This window comes from Lithobates pipiens, unplaced genomic scaffold (assembly GCF_037356315.1).
Source record: "Lithobates pipiens isolate NorthernLeopardFrog02 unplaced genomic scaffold, aLitPip1_a1.2 Scaffold_22, whole genome shotgun sequence".
NCBI classification, from domain to species: Eukaryota; Metazoa; Chordata; class Amphibia; order Anura; family Ranidae; genus Lithobates; species Lithobates pipiens.
In genome coordinates this window covers 107,215,676-107,232,620 of record NW_027507784.1, presented here as the reverse complement: position 1 = coordinate 107,232,620, position 16,945 = coordinate 107,215,676, and the positions used below count along the sequence as shown (strand labels likewise).

The window sequence follows — 16,945 nt, the reverse complement described above, 5'->3', positions numbered from 1 at the left end:
ATTAGAACCAAGAGTACGACCATGGAGACCAAGCAAATTGAATTTTTTGCAGAGGAGGGGGTGGTCAACCATATCAAAGGCAGCGGAAAGGTTTAAGAGTAATAGTACGGAATAATGACCGTTGGTTTTGGCGGTTAGTAAGTTGCTTGTGAGCTTTTGGACAGTTTCTGTGGCATGCTGTGGGCAAAGCCCAGACTGAAGGGGATCAAGAAGGTTATTCTCAATGTGGTGGTCGTTCAGTCAGCTGTAGAATAAACATTGAAGGAGTTTGGAGGCAAAATGGAGTAAAGAGATTGGTTTTAGGTTGTTAAGATTGGTGGTATGGGAGTGACTAGCGCATGTTTTAGAGGGGTTGGGGAAGATGCCAGTAGCAAGTGAGAGGTTGAAGGTATGAGTTAAGAAGTGTAGGATAGTCAAATGGTGACTGTGGTATTTGAGAAGGAACAGGGTGCAGGGGGCAGGAGGTTAGGTGGGCGTTAGAAAAACGTTTAGTGGCTTCCTCTATAGTAGTTGGGTTAAAAGAGGGAAGTATTGATTGTGCAGGAAGACGAGGAGCGTAAAGTGAGGGCGATATCTGTAGAGTGGAGATCTCAAGACAAATTGTCTCAATCTTATTTTTGAAGTTTTAAGAATCTCCTGGGCAGGTGAGTAAGTTAGTGGGTGGAGATGATGGAGAACGAAGTAGAGTGGTAAAGGTAGAAAAGATTGACAGGGACTGCATGAGAGGGTGTTGGTGGTAAAGTAGATCTGTTTGGCAGTGTGGAGGCAGGAATGGTATTTTCGGAGGGCAGATTTATATTGGCTGAAATCTTGCTGTGACTTGGTCTTGCGCCACAGACACTCAAGAGCATGGCTACATTTTTTGAGGCTTCTGGTGTTGTCGGTCTGCCAGGGTTGTAGCGGTAGGGTCTTGATGCCGTGCGTAGTGAGGGGGGGGCGAAGGTATCCAGGGTGTATGACAGTGAACTGTTCTAGACGGATGGTGGCCACATGGGGCAGGACGAGGATGATATTTTGTCGTAGAGACAATCTGTAGCAGGAAAAAAAAGGAAAGGGTTAAGATGGCAAAGGTTTCTACGGGTAATAGTTTGGTAGTTGGAAGACAGGGAGGAGGCAGACAAGGAGAGAGTGAAACTAATAAGGTGGTGATCAGAGAGAGGAAAAGGAATTTTGGAGAGGTTGTGCGGAGTGCATAGGTAGGAGAATGAGGTCAAGGCAGTTGCCAACAGAGTGAGTAGAAGTGTTTGTCCATTGTCTTAGGTCAAAAGAGGAGGTTAGGCTCAGCAGCTTAGAAGTAGCGGGAGTGTTGAGATTAACAGGGATGTTGAAGTCACCAAGAATGATTGTTGGAATTTCAGAAGAGAGAAAGTAGGGTAGCCAGGCAGAGAAGTAGTCAATGAAATTTGATACCGGTCCAGGGGGCCGATAGATCACAGCAATTCTCAATGAAACTGGAGAAAATGGACGACTACGGTGAGCTTCATATGAGGAGAGGGACAGGGAGGGGGGTGGATGAAGAATGTGATAAGTACTTTCAAGGTATAGGAGGATTCAAACACCACCTCCTTTCCGTCCACTAGGCCTGGGAGACTGAATCCACAGGAGGCCACCTTGAGAGAGAAGCAGAAGGAAGGTCAGATTCTTGATTCCAGGTCCCAGTAATTGCAAGTAGGTTCAGGGAGTTTGTGATAACTAGGTCATGGACGGTGGTGAGTTGCAGAGCAGGCATTCCAAAGGGCACAGGAGAAGGGGAGGCTGGGTCTAGGCTGAAGTGGAATAGAAATGAGATTGTGTGGATTGTGGCTGCTATCAGAGGATGGGGGGGTGCTTGGTATGTTGGCTGAAGGTAAATGATGGCCGTCCAGGAATTGGGGAAATATGTCAAGAAGTTAGGAGAAGCAGAAGGGTGAGAGAGGTGATGTGGGAGTGTGACTTATGTGGGGGGGCACGTCCCAGTGTGCTGCAGGTTTTATTGGTACGAGTTCAGAATTAGCAGGAGCTGATACATGTAGTAATAAGGTGAAGACAGGAGTGAGTAATGCATATAAGCAGTGAGGTGGAAAAGATGGGTGAAGGAGGGAGAATTTTAAGGAGAGAGGATGCAACTGTGAGAAGGAAAAGTAGGGTGTGCATGATACAGATGCAGAGTGGTGAAATTGAGAGGAAACCTGAATGAGAGATGAAAAGGTTTGATGGAGAATCGGGTTACCTGTAGTCTGTTTAGTGTTCTGCAGAAGTCTGTTGTGGATTTTCCTTTTGTGCATGCGCTGAAGTGCTGAACCGAAGTGTAATTCTTAATCCAATATGAATATTTTATCCAAGATAATTGCCAATGCAATCCCTGCCTGTGCATCCCCTAGAGGTGGCCTAAATTTATACTGAGTTTGGGTGGGGGTATTGCCAGTTAGTCAGGATTGCATAGGAGGAACACATGGCTTACAGAATTAACTTCTCACACCAGAGGCTGACTACAAGACACAGCAAGAGAGCAGAAGGGTCATAGTCATAACAGCTCATAATTTAGGTATAGACAATAAGAAAGCAAAATAAACATCACAGTGATATGGACAGAGGTAAAGAATTTGAAGGCAACATAGATCACCTAAGACACATACACAGAATTGGCAAGCTGATCCCAGTTTCAATTAAAGGTGGAAGATGTGATTAAGATAAGGTACTCAGTTACCTATTTTATGTATTAAAAAGGTATGGATTTGGTCACAAACTATACTAAAGGCCTTATACAATACACCCACTGCAAAAATTATTGTAAAAGGCTATAGCTCACAAAATATAAATATATGTAGAGGTACACGACAGGAGCAGTAACACTCAGAAATCATCCTGATATCAAGGGTGTTGATTGTGGTGACCGAATACATAAATTTACCCTTTTTGCGGACGATATTCTGATGATCCTCTCTTCACCAATATTTTCACTACACAATTTATACCGCACAATGCAATACTTTACTAACATTTCTGGTCTTAAACTCAATCACTCGAAATCAGAAGCCTTAAACCTAAGTCTTAGTATGGATACGGTCCAAACATTACTAAATGAATTTCCTCTTAAATGGCAAAAGGAAAGTCTAGTGTATTTGGGAATTTTTCTTACACCTTCACACTCTTTATGAAGGCAATTACGCACTGTTATATAAAAAAAAAAAAATGTCATTAGACCTTAAACGCTGGGTGAGTTCTCCACCTTCATGGTTTGGTAGATTATATATAATCAAGATGCATATCTTGCCAAGATTATCTATTCGGAACATTACCTATTTCAATCCATGTGCCGGATCTTAAATTGTTCCAAAGGATGATGTCCAATTTTGTTTGAATAAATGACCTTGAGTAAATGCACGCACTCTACATACACCTAGATTACAAAATGGTTTAGGATTACCAGATTTAACGAAATACTTTCAAGTGACACAATTGGCACAACGAATTCATTTTCATTCACTTATCACAACCATCATGGAAGAAAATGTGATCTTCTCATTATCCATCAAGACCTATTGGCCATCTCTTATGGTTGTGAAACAAAAATAGACCATCTATAATGTGTCCTGCACTTTCTTTTTCTTTAAGTTAATGGGATAGGTTAAGTAAGGCTTATGAATGTATTTCTCCCCTTGTTCCTTTAGCTCCTTTAATCGGTAACCCTTCATTTGTCCCAGGTCTAAATCCACAATCTTTTTCTTGGTGGACGAATAAGGGTTTATTACGAATTTGCCGATTTTTATGACCATAGGTGTTTTAACAATACATAGTCATTACAACACTCATTTGACCTGACTTCTTCCACTTCAATGGAATGTTTATGTAAATCTTTTGATGAGCATTCTGGTCACATATCGAAAATGTAGTATATATTAATTTCTAATTCTGAAAAATTATCTTGTATGCATAAATGGGAACAAGATCTCAACGAAAATATTTTGACTGATGAATGGTTCAAGTTGGCACAATATGCCTCTAAATCCTTTATTAATACTAACCTGATAGAGGCTAATTATATGGTGTTACTTAGGTGATATATGGTTCCAATTAGATTAGCAAAATATCTCCCTGAAGCTTCATCACTATGTTTCAGAGGCTGATTTGGTGGACTTGTCCAAGAATTAAAAAGGATTTATGATTTAGTATATTCCTTGACCAAAATTACCTTAATAAAATCTCCTAAACAAACATAATTGGGATATTGGACGTTCTCGGAAACATGTGAAAAAACTTATAGCATTCATTTTTACTGCTGCTAGAATTGCAATAGCCACTTCTTGGAAATCTCCCTCTGTTCCCATCCAGTTGGTTACAAATAAATTGTAATTTATAATGATTAATGAACATCTTACAGCTATTTTACTAGATAAGCAAAATTCTTTTGATGAGATATGGAAACATTGGGTAGATTATTTATCAAATTGTTTATGAATCGATACTATATTGCTTGCATATACTACTCCTTTCCCCCCATAATTTTTTTTTCCCTCCTCTTACATATCTCTTCATTCTCAACTTTTTGAGTTATTTCCCTTGAAGTTATATTATCCTGAGTTGAATAACTTGTAATAGTCATTTAGTTATGCTCTATGTGTAATATTTGTGATTTATTTTGACCATTATTAACAATATTATATTTCTATGACAGGAATTCCTTTTTATTTGAAATATCAATAAAAACTATTGAAACAAAAAAAGTACTCAGGTTCTTCCCACACTGTTTCTACTAGGTTTCGTTACAGGATGGTCGTCATTTAGGTTACCGCCTACTACTTACACACCTACCTTATACCATGCACCCAATTCTGCGAGTACCCAACAATGGTATACCCTCACTTGGAGCTATAGCAGAGACCAGGCGACAGGGAGTCTATGCAAACAGGCGAATATTCGCTCTGCAGAAGGCCTACACATTGGCTCGAACATTGGTCTCCACAATAAAGTCTAGCTCTATTTCAGGCATGCAACAAGCCGATTTGACTAAAGCAGAATTCTTTGTATCTGTTCTTTCCTCAGTCAGTTTGATATTGGTAGTCCTCTTTGTCCAGGGCCCAAAAATGCTCTGTCTCTTCTACTCCGGTTTCTTAACTGGAGTCAGATCTAGAGGAATGTCTAAATGACTCAGACACAAAAGGACATGTAGATGAGTAGGCAGTATTGGGGAAATTGAAAGATTTTTCTTCCCCAGATTGTCATATTAAAGATGGAGCGTTACATAAAACATGCTTGCGAATATTAAAAAGCTCATTGTCTGCAAAAGTCTCAGAATTGTGTAATCTGACTCTTCATCTCACTAGTCCCCTTTGGGTAAAAAGAGACCTGCAGAATCCCTTAAGACATTCCCTGTTCATGAACATGTAGACTGTGCAGTCTGATTTGGGTTTCTCCTTAAAGAATTTATACACCCCAACAATCTTTGAACTCTATCAGGTGGGAAAAGAGCTTGCAAAGAAGGGGGCTATTCCTGTAGTTCATACTGCCATGTCGGTCTTCAACAAACCTATCTCTGTTTCTTTTAAAGATGTTCCTTTCAAGGTTTTGCATATAGAACATTTGAAACGCTTCTAAAGATTTGAGGCAGTTCTTAAGGCTCAGGAGCTCCCAGCAACAAGACGGCACGTCTGCCGGATGTCTGGGGACCCAAACGAAGGCAGAATCGCCTTTGATTTGATCTCCTAACCCAGAAGCGATGTTATGACATCAGTTCTGGTTTACAGCAGACTTAAAGGCTCCAAATTGTTAAAAAAAAAAATGATCCCATGTAATTTAAAGTGGAAGTAAACCCATGGATTTAAACAGTTAAAGGGGTTGTAAAGTAAAAATTTTTATTTTTTTAAAATAACAAACATGTCATACTTACCTCCACTGTGCAGCTCGTTTTGCACAGAGTGGCCCCGAACCTGCTCTTCTGGGGTCCCTCGGCGGCTGTCTCTGCTTCCTCCCGCAGGTGCTTCTCACGTTAATGCGAGCTCCCTCGCATTGGTGAGAAGCACTGCGGGTGCGCTCCCGTGATACAGCCGGCGGCTATAGCCGCTCGCTGTATCACAAGGCCCCGCCCCCCGGCGCGCTGCGTCATTGGATGTGATTGACAGCAGCGCGAGCCAATGGCTGCGCTGCTTTCAATCCATCCACTCCAGCCAATCAGCGGCCAGGCTGAGCGGCGAAGAGGACGGCGGGGGCGAGCGCGGGATTTTCGAGGGGTCAGGTAAGTAAAACGGGGGGACTGGGGGCGCGGGCAGTGTGAGATGTTTTTTCACCTTAATGCATAGAATGCATTAAGGTGAAAAAACATTTACCTTTACAACCCCTTTAAAAGGCATGCCGGGAATGCTAACTGCACATTGGCTGTGCTCTCAGCCAAACTATCAAACCATCCAATGGCTGGTGTCATAACGAATCACATGTGCAGCACCATAGCAGTTGAAGATTAAACAAAGGCAAAGATGGCAGCTTCCTTGGCTGAAAACGATGGAGTTTACTTCCACTTTAAAGGGGTCCAGAGGTGCCAGGGGCTGTGTAATGTAAAGGGGTCCAGATTATTATCTTCCTTTTTATTAGCAGGGAAATGTGGCCCTCCATGCATTCACATACATTGAATCCGACCCTTAAGTGGAAAAAGGTTGCTGTCCCCTGCTGTACAGCAAAATTGATCCCAACATGCTTTTATAGTTGTGACAATTTAAGAAAAGTGAAAAAAGCGCATTGCATATATAAGAACCCCTGCGCTGTATCAGTTTATTCTAGCCGGTGGCCATTGTCACTTGGATAGCTTGGTCTGCATGCACATGTAGAGATAATATAAATAAAGGCATGTGAAATTAAAAAATTACTGAATGCTGTTTTAGCAAGTATTAACAGTATACAGTTATACAGACGTTTCCTAGCTTTTGGTTTAGTTTCTGTGCACTAGCATGGTGTCAGCTTCTTAAATACTTATATGATAATTTCTCTCTAGCTTTCAGATGTGCTTACTGCTATTTCCTTAACCCTGCAAGAAAAACACGGCCACAAGCACCACGGCTGCAAGAGCTGAGCCTAGAGCGAAGACCAAACATGGAGTTACAGGATTCTGCTAGCACTATGCAGGCTGCCTCAAATGATGAGCTTGAAAAAAAACCTTCCTCAGGTAAGAAAATATAATCAGCCTTTTTTTTTTTTTTTTTTTTTTTTGTTTATATCCAAAATTGTATTTAAAGGTGACCTTTTACTATTAAATGAACTTTCTGCCATTCCTGTTTTGCGTTTGCTGTGAATTCCTGTTTTTAGCTGGTTTCACTCTCCCACTTCCTGGTTTTACTCTGGTATCACAATACTGCCAGACTGTTGCACTACTATTTTTGGTTTGTCTTCTGTGCTACCATCCCCTAAACCCCTGACAATCCTATATTGAGTGAATACTCAGAGCAAATACTGACTGACTAGTGCAGTAAGTCCAGACTTTACAGAAGTTTAGTTAGATCCTGAACATTTAGAAATCAGTACCGGAGATATTGATTGGATTGTGCGGATGATATCTTAGCCACAGCCAGTGCCATAGGTTTTGTTCCTTAACATCTGATTCTCTGCTCCCAGGCTCAGACTCTACAGTCCAGGTGCTGTTCAACTCTGCAGTTCTGCATAGGAGTTCTGGACTTGATGACTGCTTACCTCAAGCCTGTTCCATCTGCTCAATTCTACTCCAGATGCCTACATCACAACATTCTGTTATTGTGAAACAAACTGGTTCAGCCTCTCGAGACAAGCTGTCTCGTCTGACACTGTAGACCAGATCAGGCCTGGAGACTCATTCATTTGGGGAAATCCTTACTGCTGTCTTGGCAGATCCTAACCATGCCAGCCTAAAGAGCAAGGGCATCCTAGACACCTTGTTGGCGCAGAGGACTTAGTCTCTTGTCTCCCGATTTACATTCTGGAGCTTCTAGTGACTTGGTTGTCCCTTTTATCGTTGGACATCAGACTAGAAGGTTTTCTGATCAGGATTCTCTCCAGATGCAGAGATTCCCTGGTAGAAGCAATAGATGCTCTAGTGACTTGAATCAGTATAACCTAATTTTATGCCTTCCATCCTATTAAACATTCCCAGTCTACTCTACAGGTTTGAGATGGGAAGATGTTCCCAATTCTCATAGCTCTAAACTGATCAAGGCAGATTTAGTACTGCAGCTTACATAAACTTCTCTCAGAATTTCCAGGGGCTCATCCTGATACATTGGATCTTATGTACTGGTGACCTGGTTTTCCACCTTGGTCCACAGTCCCTGACTTTAATTGTACAGGTATTGGAGCCCAGGTCTTGAGAGACAGGGAATCTTCTGATTTTGGCATTTTCACACTGTTGTAAGCTCTGAAATCCAGCCCTTTTGCATGTGGAGGGCTTATTTTACCTGATGTGAGGACTGTATTACTCCAAGAAATGCTGTGGTTGAATCCTACCATTCTGCTTTTGGGCATTGTCATGCAATCTTAGTCTAAAGACTGCTTGCCTTTTATTGATACACTTTTGTATAGGGTGTTTCTCGCGTAGCTTCTCAGTACGATGTGAATCCGTATGCAGTTATTTGGTTTATGTAGGCTCTTCAAAGCCTGCTTTTTGAACCCATCAGGAATATTCCCATCTCTCCTCTTTAACACAAGGTTGCCTTCCTTATTGCCATCACCAAAGAAACTGACAGCCTTGTGCTGTAAAGAATCTTATTTGGTCTTACATGAGGATGTGCTGGTGGTATTGAGGCCTAGAGCCTCCTTCCTAAGGTGCTTTTGGCACTTCACCTCAACCAGAACACTGTTATTCAATCTGTCTGGCTCCTGTACACCAAAGGGAAGTTTACCTTCACTGCCTAGATGTACTTTATAATAGGAGTGGTTCAAAGGAAAATCCACACAGCTCAAAGACTGACTTTTTGTCATGACTGATGGTCTTCTGGTCACATGTTTCCAACATTTTAGCAGATGGGTGATAGGCCTTAGCAAAGGCTAGCTTTGGGCATAAGATCCTTCAGGCAAGGGATTTGGGTCTCAACAGTTTTTTCTAACTTGAAGCAATATAGCAATTTGACCTCTAGGAAGGCCTGCCATCACACTTGGAAGGCTTACTTTACATGGTGGAACCGTGGAAGTTTCATCCCTGAGGATGCTCCATGGGATGTATCCTGTCTTTTCTCCAGTCTGGGCTGGATTATCACCTGGCCTTGAGCATCCTGAAGGATCACATTTCAGCCTTGGCTATTCTTTAAGACCCCTGGCTGCTTATTCCACATAGTGCCCTCTGTTTACCAGTCTTGCCATAGGAACTTAATGTGGTCCCCTCTGCAATACAGATTCAGCCTCCCTTTAAGCCCATTTGGAATATTCCCTTTTCTCTTGTGGCTATCATGAAGCGAGACCAGTCTCTGAACTGGCAGCCTTATCCTTTAAAAAAAAAAGGCCCCATTCATAAAAGCAAGGTGTTTGTAAAGCCTTGGGTCTTGTTTCTCCCTCCCACCTTTATTATAACAACGTCCTACTTTTTTTTTGGCCAGCTCCAGAGGATCCTAAAGAGATTTATTTTCACTGTTTAGATGTGGTACATGCATTTCAAATTAACCACTCGACCATTGCTTTATCTGAAACTTGGATTCTTCCACAAGGGGCGTCCTGAATCTTGTACACAATTTCAATGAATTATGCGGGTTATAGTTAGGGCTTCTGTCTTGAAGTATGGAAAACTTATAGTTATCGTACATCACGGGACACAGAGCTACAGTAATAACTGGGTTATATGGCACCTTCAGGTGATGGACACTGGCACACCCTAAACAGGAAGTTCAATTTCTCATATAACCCCTCCCCTTACCGGGAGTACCTCAGTTTTTTTCGCCAGTGTCTTGGGTGCTGGTCACGAGTAACGATGTGCCGTGCTGAGCTCCATTGGAATATCCCTTACTGGGTCAAGCCATGCAACCGGATCCATTCAAAGTGTATTTTCCAGGCCGAATTGACTGGTACCCGGGCCGCGTGTCCAATGTAACACATCTCTTTAGAGCGCAGGCCCCCGGGATCCAGTATTTGGTTTATTCAGCCTTCTTCCTGGCGTGGTGCTTTTTCCAGGGCTAGGGGGCCCCAGTCCCTGTAGTTTTTTTTTAATGGAGCCCACCGTTCGAGGTGAAGATTGGGCCTGTTACCACAGAACCCTGCAACTGGATAAGGTAAGAGAGATTCCTGAAGAATTTTTCTAATTCTTGTGGGTTTTCTCCTTTAAAGTAAATGTTGCTATGCCTATAGTCACCACCGGGGGCTGTCAAGAGCACATACCTGTTTCATACTAGTCAGTCTCACTCTGTGTACAAGCTGCCTCCGGCCCAGGGTCCAGGTAAAATCGTGGGAAAGGGTTTTTTTTTCTCCTAGGAATGTCCGCCCACCTGGATAGCTTTCCTCCAGGCAGAGGGAGCGTGTCATTAGACAGCTCCCGCCAACATTACAGCGGTTCCCTTTCCCTCCTCCACACCAGTCCTCCATGCAGTCCAGTCAGGATTGGAGCCCTCTCGCGCAGGAAGACTTTCTATTTCAAAATAGATGAGGGGGGGCACTGTGGGTGGTCGGAGGAAGGGGCAGGGCTTGGCGGTGTTGGCGCGCTTCAGCGTCCACGACGCGAGCTGTATAGCTATAAAATGCACCTTTTTCAGGTATATACAGCTAGGAGGGGCACAGAGCGGACGGATGGCATGTGAGTGGGTGACACAGGCATTGCCAGGCACATTTATTAAAGCATCAGACTGGGCTAAATAGCAGCAGCAGTTGCTGGACTATTGCTCAGCAACGGGTGCATTTTTTTTTGGTGGTACCTCTGTGTGCTCAGCACTTTGACCAGGGGAGGTGGTTCAAATGCCACAAAGGCCTCAGGTCCTAAGGACCCTCCCTCTGCAACACCATCCCATTCTAAGGAGGCTGGTCAGAGTGAGCCATCAGGGGCTGGAATTGTTTCTGACACTTCAGCCCCTGTCTCTATAACTGAGCAGGTTTTCTCCTCAGCTATGAGTGGATTGGAGCAAAGATTAGTGGCTTTAATCACATCTTCACAGAGTGGAAGAAAGTGCATTAGGTCCCCTTCTACCACCCAGGATCCTCAGACGGAGGAACTGTGGGAGGGAGAAGATGAATCCCCCTCAGGGGACCGTGAACAGGCTGATTCCTCTTACAAGGAATCAAGTGGGGGGGAAGGACATTCTTCAGCTTCACATGCTGAAAAGTTGCTGGTGCATTCTCTTTCTGAAATGGTCCATGCCACATATAATCAATGGAGTCGGTTGATAATAGGCCCACTTCCTGTTTGCATGCAAAAAGCTCCTGGCTGGTTTTCCTTTCTACAGTGAAAAGTTGTTTGGGGAGGATTTGGACAAGAATATCCAAAAAATATCATGTGGGAAAAGTACCCTTTTACCAGTTAAGAGTAAAGTCCCTCATTTAAACAAGCTTTCTCCAGTGCTAGGGGCATCAGCTTTCAGGCAGTCTCGACAGCCTCCACCATCAGGTTCAAGAGGTAAACCTCAGGGTCAACACCAGGGACAAAAGAAGTCCTGGGGGAGGAAACCCGCAAGACAGAAAGCTGAAGCCTCTTTATGAAGGAGTGCCCCCGCTCACACGCTTGGGGGGGGGGGGGGGGGGCGGAGAGGGTTTGCTATAGACTTCTCCATTTCCAAAAGGTCTGGCAGGAACAGAGGGACAGATGGGTGGTCTCCACAATAGCTCTAGGGTACAAACTAGAGTTCTGAGAATTCCAGTCTCCTCGTATCCTCAGGTCAAACGTCTCCAAAGATCCAGAGAGAGTTTTTCTAGCGTTAGACCGACTTTTGTCTCAAAAAGTGATCATGGTGGTTCCCGTGGAAGAGCAGGGGTCAGGGTTTTATTCAAACCTTTTCACGGTATCAAAACCAAATGTCAAAATCAAATATCAGACCCATTCTAGATCTCAAAGATCTAAACCGGTTCCTGAAGATTTGCTCTTTTTGCATGGAATCAATCCGATCAGTAGTCTCCATTCTACAAGGGGGAGAGCTTCTGGCATCAATCAACATCAAGGATGCATACCTGAATGTACCCATTTCCCCGCTCACCAAAAGTATCTGAGTTTCGAAGTAGAAGGACTTCATTTTCAGTTTGTAGCTTTGCCTTTTTGTCTAGCAACTGCATCTCTGGTGTTTACAAAACTTCTGGCCAGATTAAGGACTCAAGGTATAACAACAATAGCATACATGGACGACCTGCTCTTAATAGAACTGTTGGTAGTCCGCTTGGACCAAAGTGTGGTCACCACAATCAACTACTTGGAATACCTAGGGTGGATCATCAACCTAGAGAAATCTTCTTTAAAACCAGTAAGAACATTAGAGTACTTGGGGCTGTTCATAGATCCAGCCCAGAAGGTGTTTTTACCCCAGGCAAAAATCAGCGCCATAAAGGAGCTGGTCCAAGGGGTCAGGGCAAAGAAGTATGAGGTTGTAGGGGAAGATGGTGGCTTCAGTCAAAGCATTTCCCTTTCATTCAAGACTGTTGCAAAACAGTATCCTATCGTCCTGGAACAAGAAGATTCATGCACTATATTTTCCAATGCGTTTGTCGCCAAAAGTGTGCCAGAGCCTCAGTTGGAGGATATCCGAGAGTCTGCAGAAGGGGAAATCCTTACCGGTTACCTGGAAGGTTGTTAAAGATGCCAGCCTTTCAGGTTGGGGAGCAGTCCTGGAAGAAGAGTCTGTCCATGGGAAATGGTCCAGAACTGAAAGGACCTTGCCCACCAACATTCTACAGATTTGGGCACCCATCTAGCCTCAAGGGCCTGGATATTTTGGTTGTAGAATTCTCCTGTCAGCATTCAATTCGACAATGCCACAGCAGTGGCCTATATCACTCACCAAGGGGGCACCAGAAGTCAGGCAGCCCAGGGAGAGGTAAACCATATCCTAACCTGGGCAGAAAAACATGTGCCGTGCATTTTGCCAATCTTCCAAACTGGCAGGCAGACTACATAAGTCGCAAGGCGTTGTTCCCGGGGGAATGGTCTATTCACCCCGACGTTATCTGGCTATATGCTAAAGATGGGGGATCCCGGATGTAGATCTGTTTGCATCCAGGTTCAACAACAAAGTCGACAACTTTGTGTCAAGAACAAGGGATCCGCTCACATGCGGAACAGATGCGTTGGTGACCCACGTGGGATCAGTTCTCACTGATTTATGTATTCCCTCCTATTCTGCTGCTACCTTGACAACTTCACAGAATCAAGCAGGAAAGGAAGTCGGAAGTTCTTGTGGCCCAGAAGATCTTGGTATGCAGAAATAGTAAAGATGGTGGTAGGGGCCCCATGGACCCTACCACCACGTGCAGACCTGCTGTCGCAGGGACCAGTGTTCCATCCTACTTTACAAATGCTAAATTTAACGGTTTGGCTATTAAAACCCACATTCTAAGGAATCATGGGCTTACAGGCTCATTGATGCCTACCTTGATTTATGCAAGGAAGCCAGCTTCCAGAGACATTTATTAGTCTGGAAGGCATACGTTTCTTGGTATGAATCCAGGGGTTGGCATCCTAGGAAGTATGTCATAAGTAGAATTCTTGTCTTTCTGCAAATGGGGCTAGAGATGAATCTGGCCTTGAGTACTATAGAGGGCCAGGTCTCGGCCTCGTCAGTATTGTTTGTGTCTGTTTGGTTCACATTCTTTGATCCAAAGCTTTATACAGGGGATAACGCGGCTTAATCCACTGGTTAGAGCACCCCTGAACCCTTGTGACTTGAATTTAGTTCTGTCGGCATTACAGAAGCCGCTTTTTGAGCCGATGCGACATATTCCTTTGGTCCTTGAGACAATGAAGCTAGTTTTTCTGGTAGCCATTTCTTCTGCAAGAAGGGTATCAGAGTATAGAGCCATATTTATTCGTTCACAAGGATAGAGTTGTATTGTGGCTTCATCCTAGCTTTCTGCCAAAGGTAGTTCAGGTTTTCACCTAAACCAGGATATTGTTTTACCTTCATTTTTACAGAACCCTGTTCTAAGCAAGAAAAGTCAATACACTCTTTGGATATAGTGAGACCTGTCAAGATCTATTTGGAAGAGACTGCTCAGATTCGGAAAACAGATGTTTTGTTTCTGTTACCCGAAGGTCCTAGGAAAGGACAGGCAGCATCGAAATACACTATTGCCAAATGGATTCGGCTGGTAATTATTCAAGCTTATGGTTTGAGCTGAAAAGGTGGAACCTTCCTCTTCAAAGAGCACTCCACCAGGGCTGTTGATGCTTCATGGGCAGTGCATCACTAAGCCCCCATGGCTCAAATCTGAAAGGCTGCAACCTGATCTCCAGTCCATACATTCGCCAGATTCTATCAGGTGGATGTAAGAAGGCATGAGAACCTCTCCTTTGGGCGCAGTGTGCTGCAGGCAGCAGTATAGGGCCTCAGGTCTGATTTGCACCCTATTTTTGTTTGTGTCCCCTCCCCTCAGGTGGCATTGCTCTGGGACATCTCATACAGTTATTACTGTTGCTCTGTGTTCCGTGATGTACAATAAAGAAAATAGGATTTTTATAACGGCTTACCTTTAAAATCCTTTAAAATCCTTTAAAATACATCACAGGACGAAGCGCCCCCTCCCCCCTTTCTGGTTACACATGTATTGCTTTTCTACCAAACTGAGGTACTCCCGGTAAAGGAAGGGGTTATATGGGGAATTGGACTTCCTGTTTAGGGTGTGCCAGTGTCCATCTGAAGGTGCCATATAACCCATACAGTTATTACTGTGACCCGTGATGTACTCCAAGAAAAGGATTTTACAGGTAAGCTGTTATAAAAAAAAAATCATATTTTTCTGTTCAGGCTCACGCGACTCATTCAGTTGGTGCCTCCTTGGGCTTTTTAGCATCAGGAGTCTGTCTCTCAGATGTGGAAGGCGCTGCCACCTGGTCTTCTGTTGGTCAGCAGCAACATTTAGTTAGGTTGGTATGTGCCAAGTAACAACCACATTAGCAGGACCTAAGGTTTCCCAGCAGAGAATTGCCCAAAGCTTCACACTGCCTGTCGGCTTGACTTCCTCCCATATTGCATCTTGGTGCCACCTCTTCCCCAGGTAAGTGATGCATGCACACACACTCCCAGCCATACACATGATGTAAAAAAAAAAACCTGATTCATCAGATCAGGCTGCTTTCCACTGCTCCATGGTCTAGTTTTTATGGTCACTGTACAGTGACATGAGTGAAGTGTACTTTTGTACAGTTCAAATAGTTTATTTAAAAAAGGGAGCAATGTGATGTGCTGAATAGTGCACCACACTGTCCCCTACCGCAGTTTAAACGGACAGCTGCCAGAGGGGTAAAATGCTTTTGCATCTGCCTGTTCAAGTGTGAATTCAGCCTCTCTTCTGGGGTGTGCTCCCTCAACAGATTAGGTGATTTTCTATGTTGGCTGAGTAAAAAAAAGTGATTATTGAAATTTGATTCCCTTGCGTAAGTATAGCTTTGGATGTCTTGTGAATGGTTTTGTCTTTAGATGCATCAGCGGAAGGAGAGACTCCCAGTCCTATAGAAGCAGAGGATTATGTAGAAGATGAAGAGGCTCCATGCACCGACAACTTACCTGACGATGCAGAAACGGACGAAACCCCAGAAAACGCAACAAAGGCACCAACAATTGCCAACACAAATGAAAGTGAAGATTCTTTTATGGAAACTGAGTAAATGTCATATGTGCCTTCATTAGATTATGGCAGCTTACTTCCCACAAGTTGATTCTAGTGGGATCCCATAATTTACACACCATTTAAAAGTCCTCTTAGCTTTGCTCACTAGCAGAATGTTGTGCCACATTTATGAAATGTACTGCAGTATAGCACTTTGGGATTTATACTTTACATTAAACCACCTTGTCCTGCTAGGGTTGGCCTAGATGTGCTGCTGGCACGATCATCTAGCATCGAGAAAATGTACACAAAGTTTTTTCTTTGAGTATTTTTAAGGTAATAAGTTTTCAGGTTTATTTATTTTTACATATTGTAGTGGAAAGTCTGGGAAATTTAGTTAAAAAGGATTTTGTACCAGGGATATATTTTAAATTGCAAACTGATGTGAAATGTCTGGTTGGAAACATGGACCACTATTCTAGACAAGTGTGTGCAAACACTTCCATGCAAAATGTCTTTTATTAGTGAAGAACACTTAACAGTATTTATAATGCCGATTCAGCAGAAAATGTCTAAATGTCATTCTGGGACAGTACAGACGAGCTACATGTATTTGCAGTTTGATTCATGTTTACACAATGTAACATAGGAAGAGCTTTTATTGTACTTGAATACTGAACTATATTTATGTGGACAATGATGGTTCAGGAGTCAGTTGTTGTGCCTTGTGTGTGTGTTTTTGTGTTACTTGTAAATAAAGTCTGATTTATTTAGCATGTGTGTTTAAAATTATTTAAAACCTTTTCTGTGTGTTTAAAGCTGAAGTTGAAAAATCCGTAGTTTCCTCAAAAGTGCACCTGTAACTGTTCCATAAACAGGCACTAAATACAGGATAGTGGAAGTACCTTGGATTCTGCACACATAATCTGTAACTATAAACCTGGATTTCTAGAAAAAAAAAAACGGCTGTTGTATTGCGGAAAAAACAACCAGGTATTTCCCTGATTAGGGTTTAGTCTGAACTGTTGTCTTCTGCCTATAGACTATAAAGTATAATGGGGCCAGTAGAAAACCCAGAGTGCAGTAACAGGCAACTACACAGCAACAGATGCACTTAGTGTTGTCTGTAGTCGGGACAGCCAGTTGATTTCTTTAAAGTGTAAATCTGGTTTAGATGAAGACTGGCTGGTTGTCTCATCAGCTTTTTATCATTTTCTGATAGCAGTTTCCTCATTCTCAGTCATAATGAATATTTTGTAGGTTCCCTGACTCTGGTGTTGATCCAATTGCT

The 16,945-nt window shown here is 43.1% G+C and overlaps 1 protein-coding gene across 3 annotated transcripts in view; it reads left to right on the top strand.

Annotated features, from left to right (window-relative positions):
* The window catches only part of LNPK (lunapark, ER junction formation factor), a 150,909-nt gene extending 134,481 nt beyond the window's left edge, over nucleotides 1-16,428 (top strand). For all 3 annotated transcript variants that reach the window (XM_077448064.1, XM_077448062.1, XM_077448063.1), the window contains exons 12-13: nucleotides 6,962-7,132; nucleotides 15,525-16,428. In XM_077448064.1, coding sequence (XP_077304190.1) covers nucleotides 6,962-7,132; nucleotides 15,525-15,712 — 359 coding nt within the window. In that variant the 3' untranslated portion in view covers nucleotides 15,713-16,428. The remainder of the gene's footprint in view (nucleotides 1-6,961; nucleotides 7,133-15,524) is intronic.
* Nucleotides 16,429-16,945: the final 517 nt, after the last annotated feature.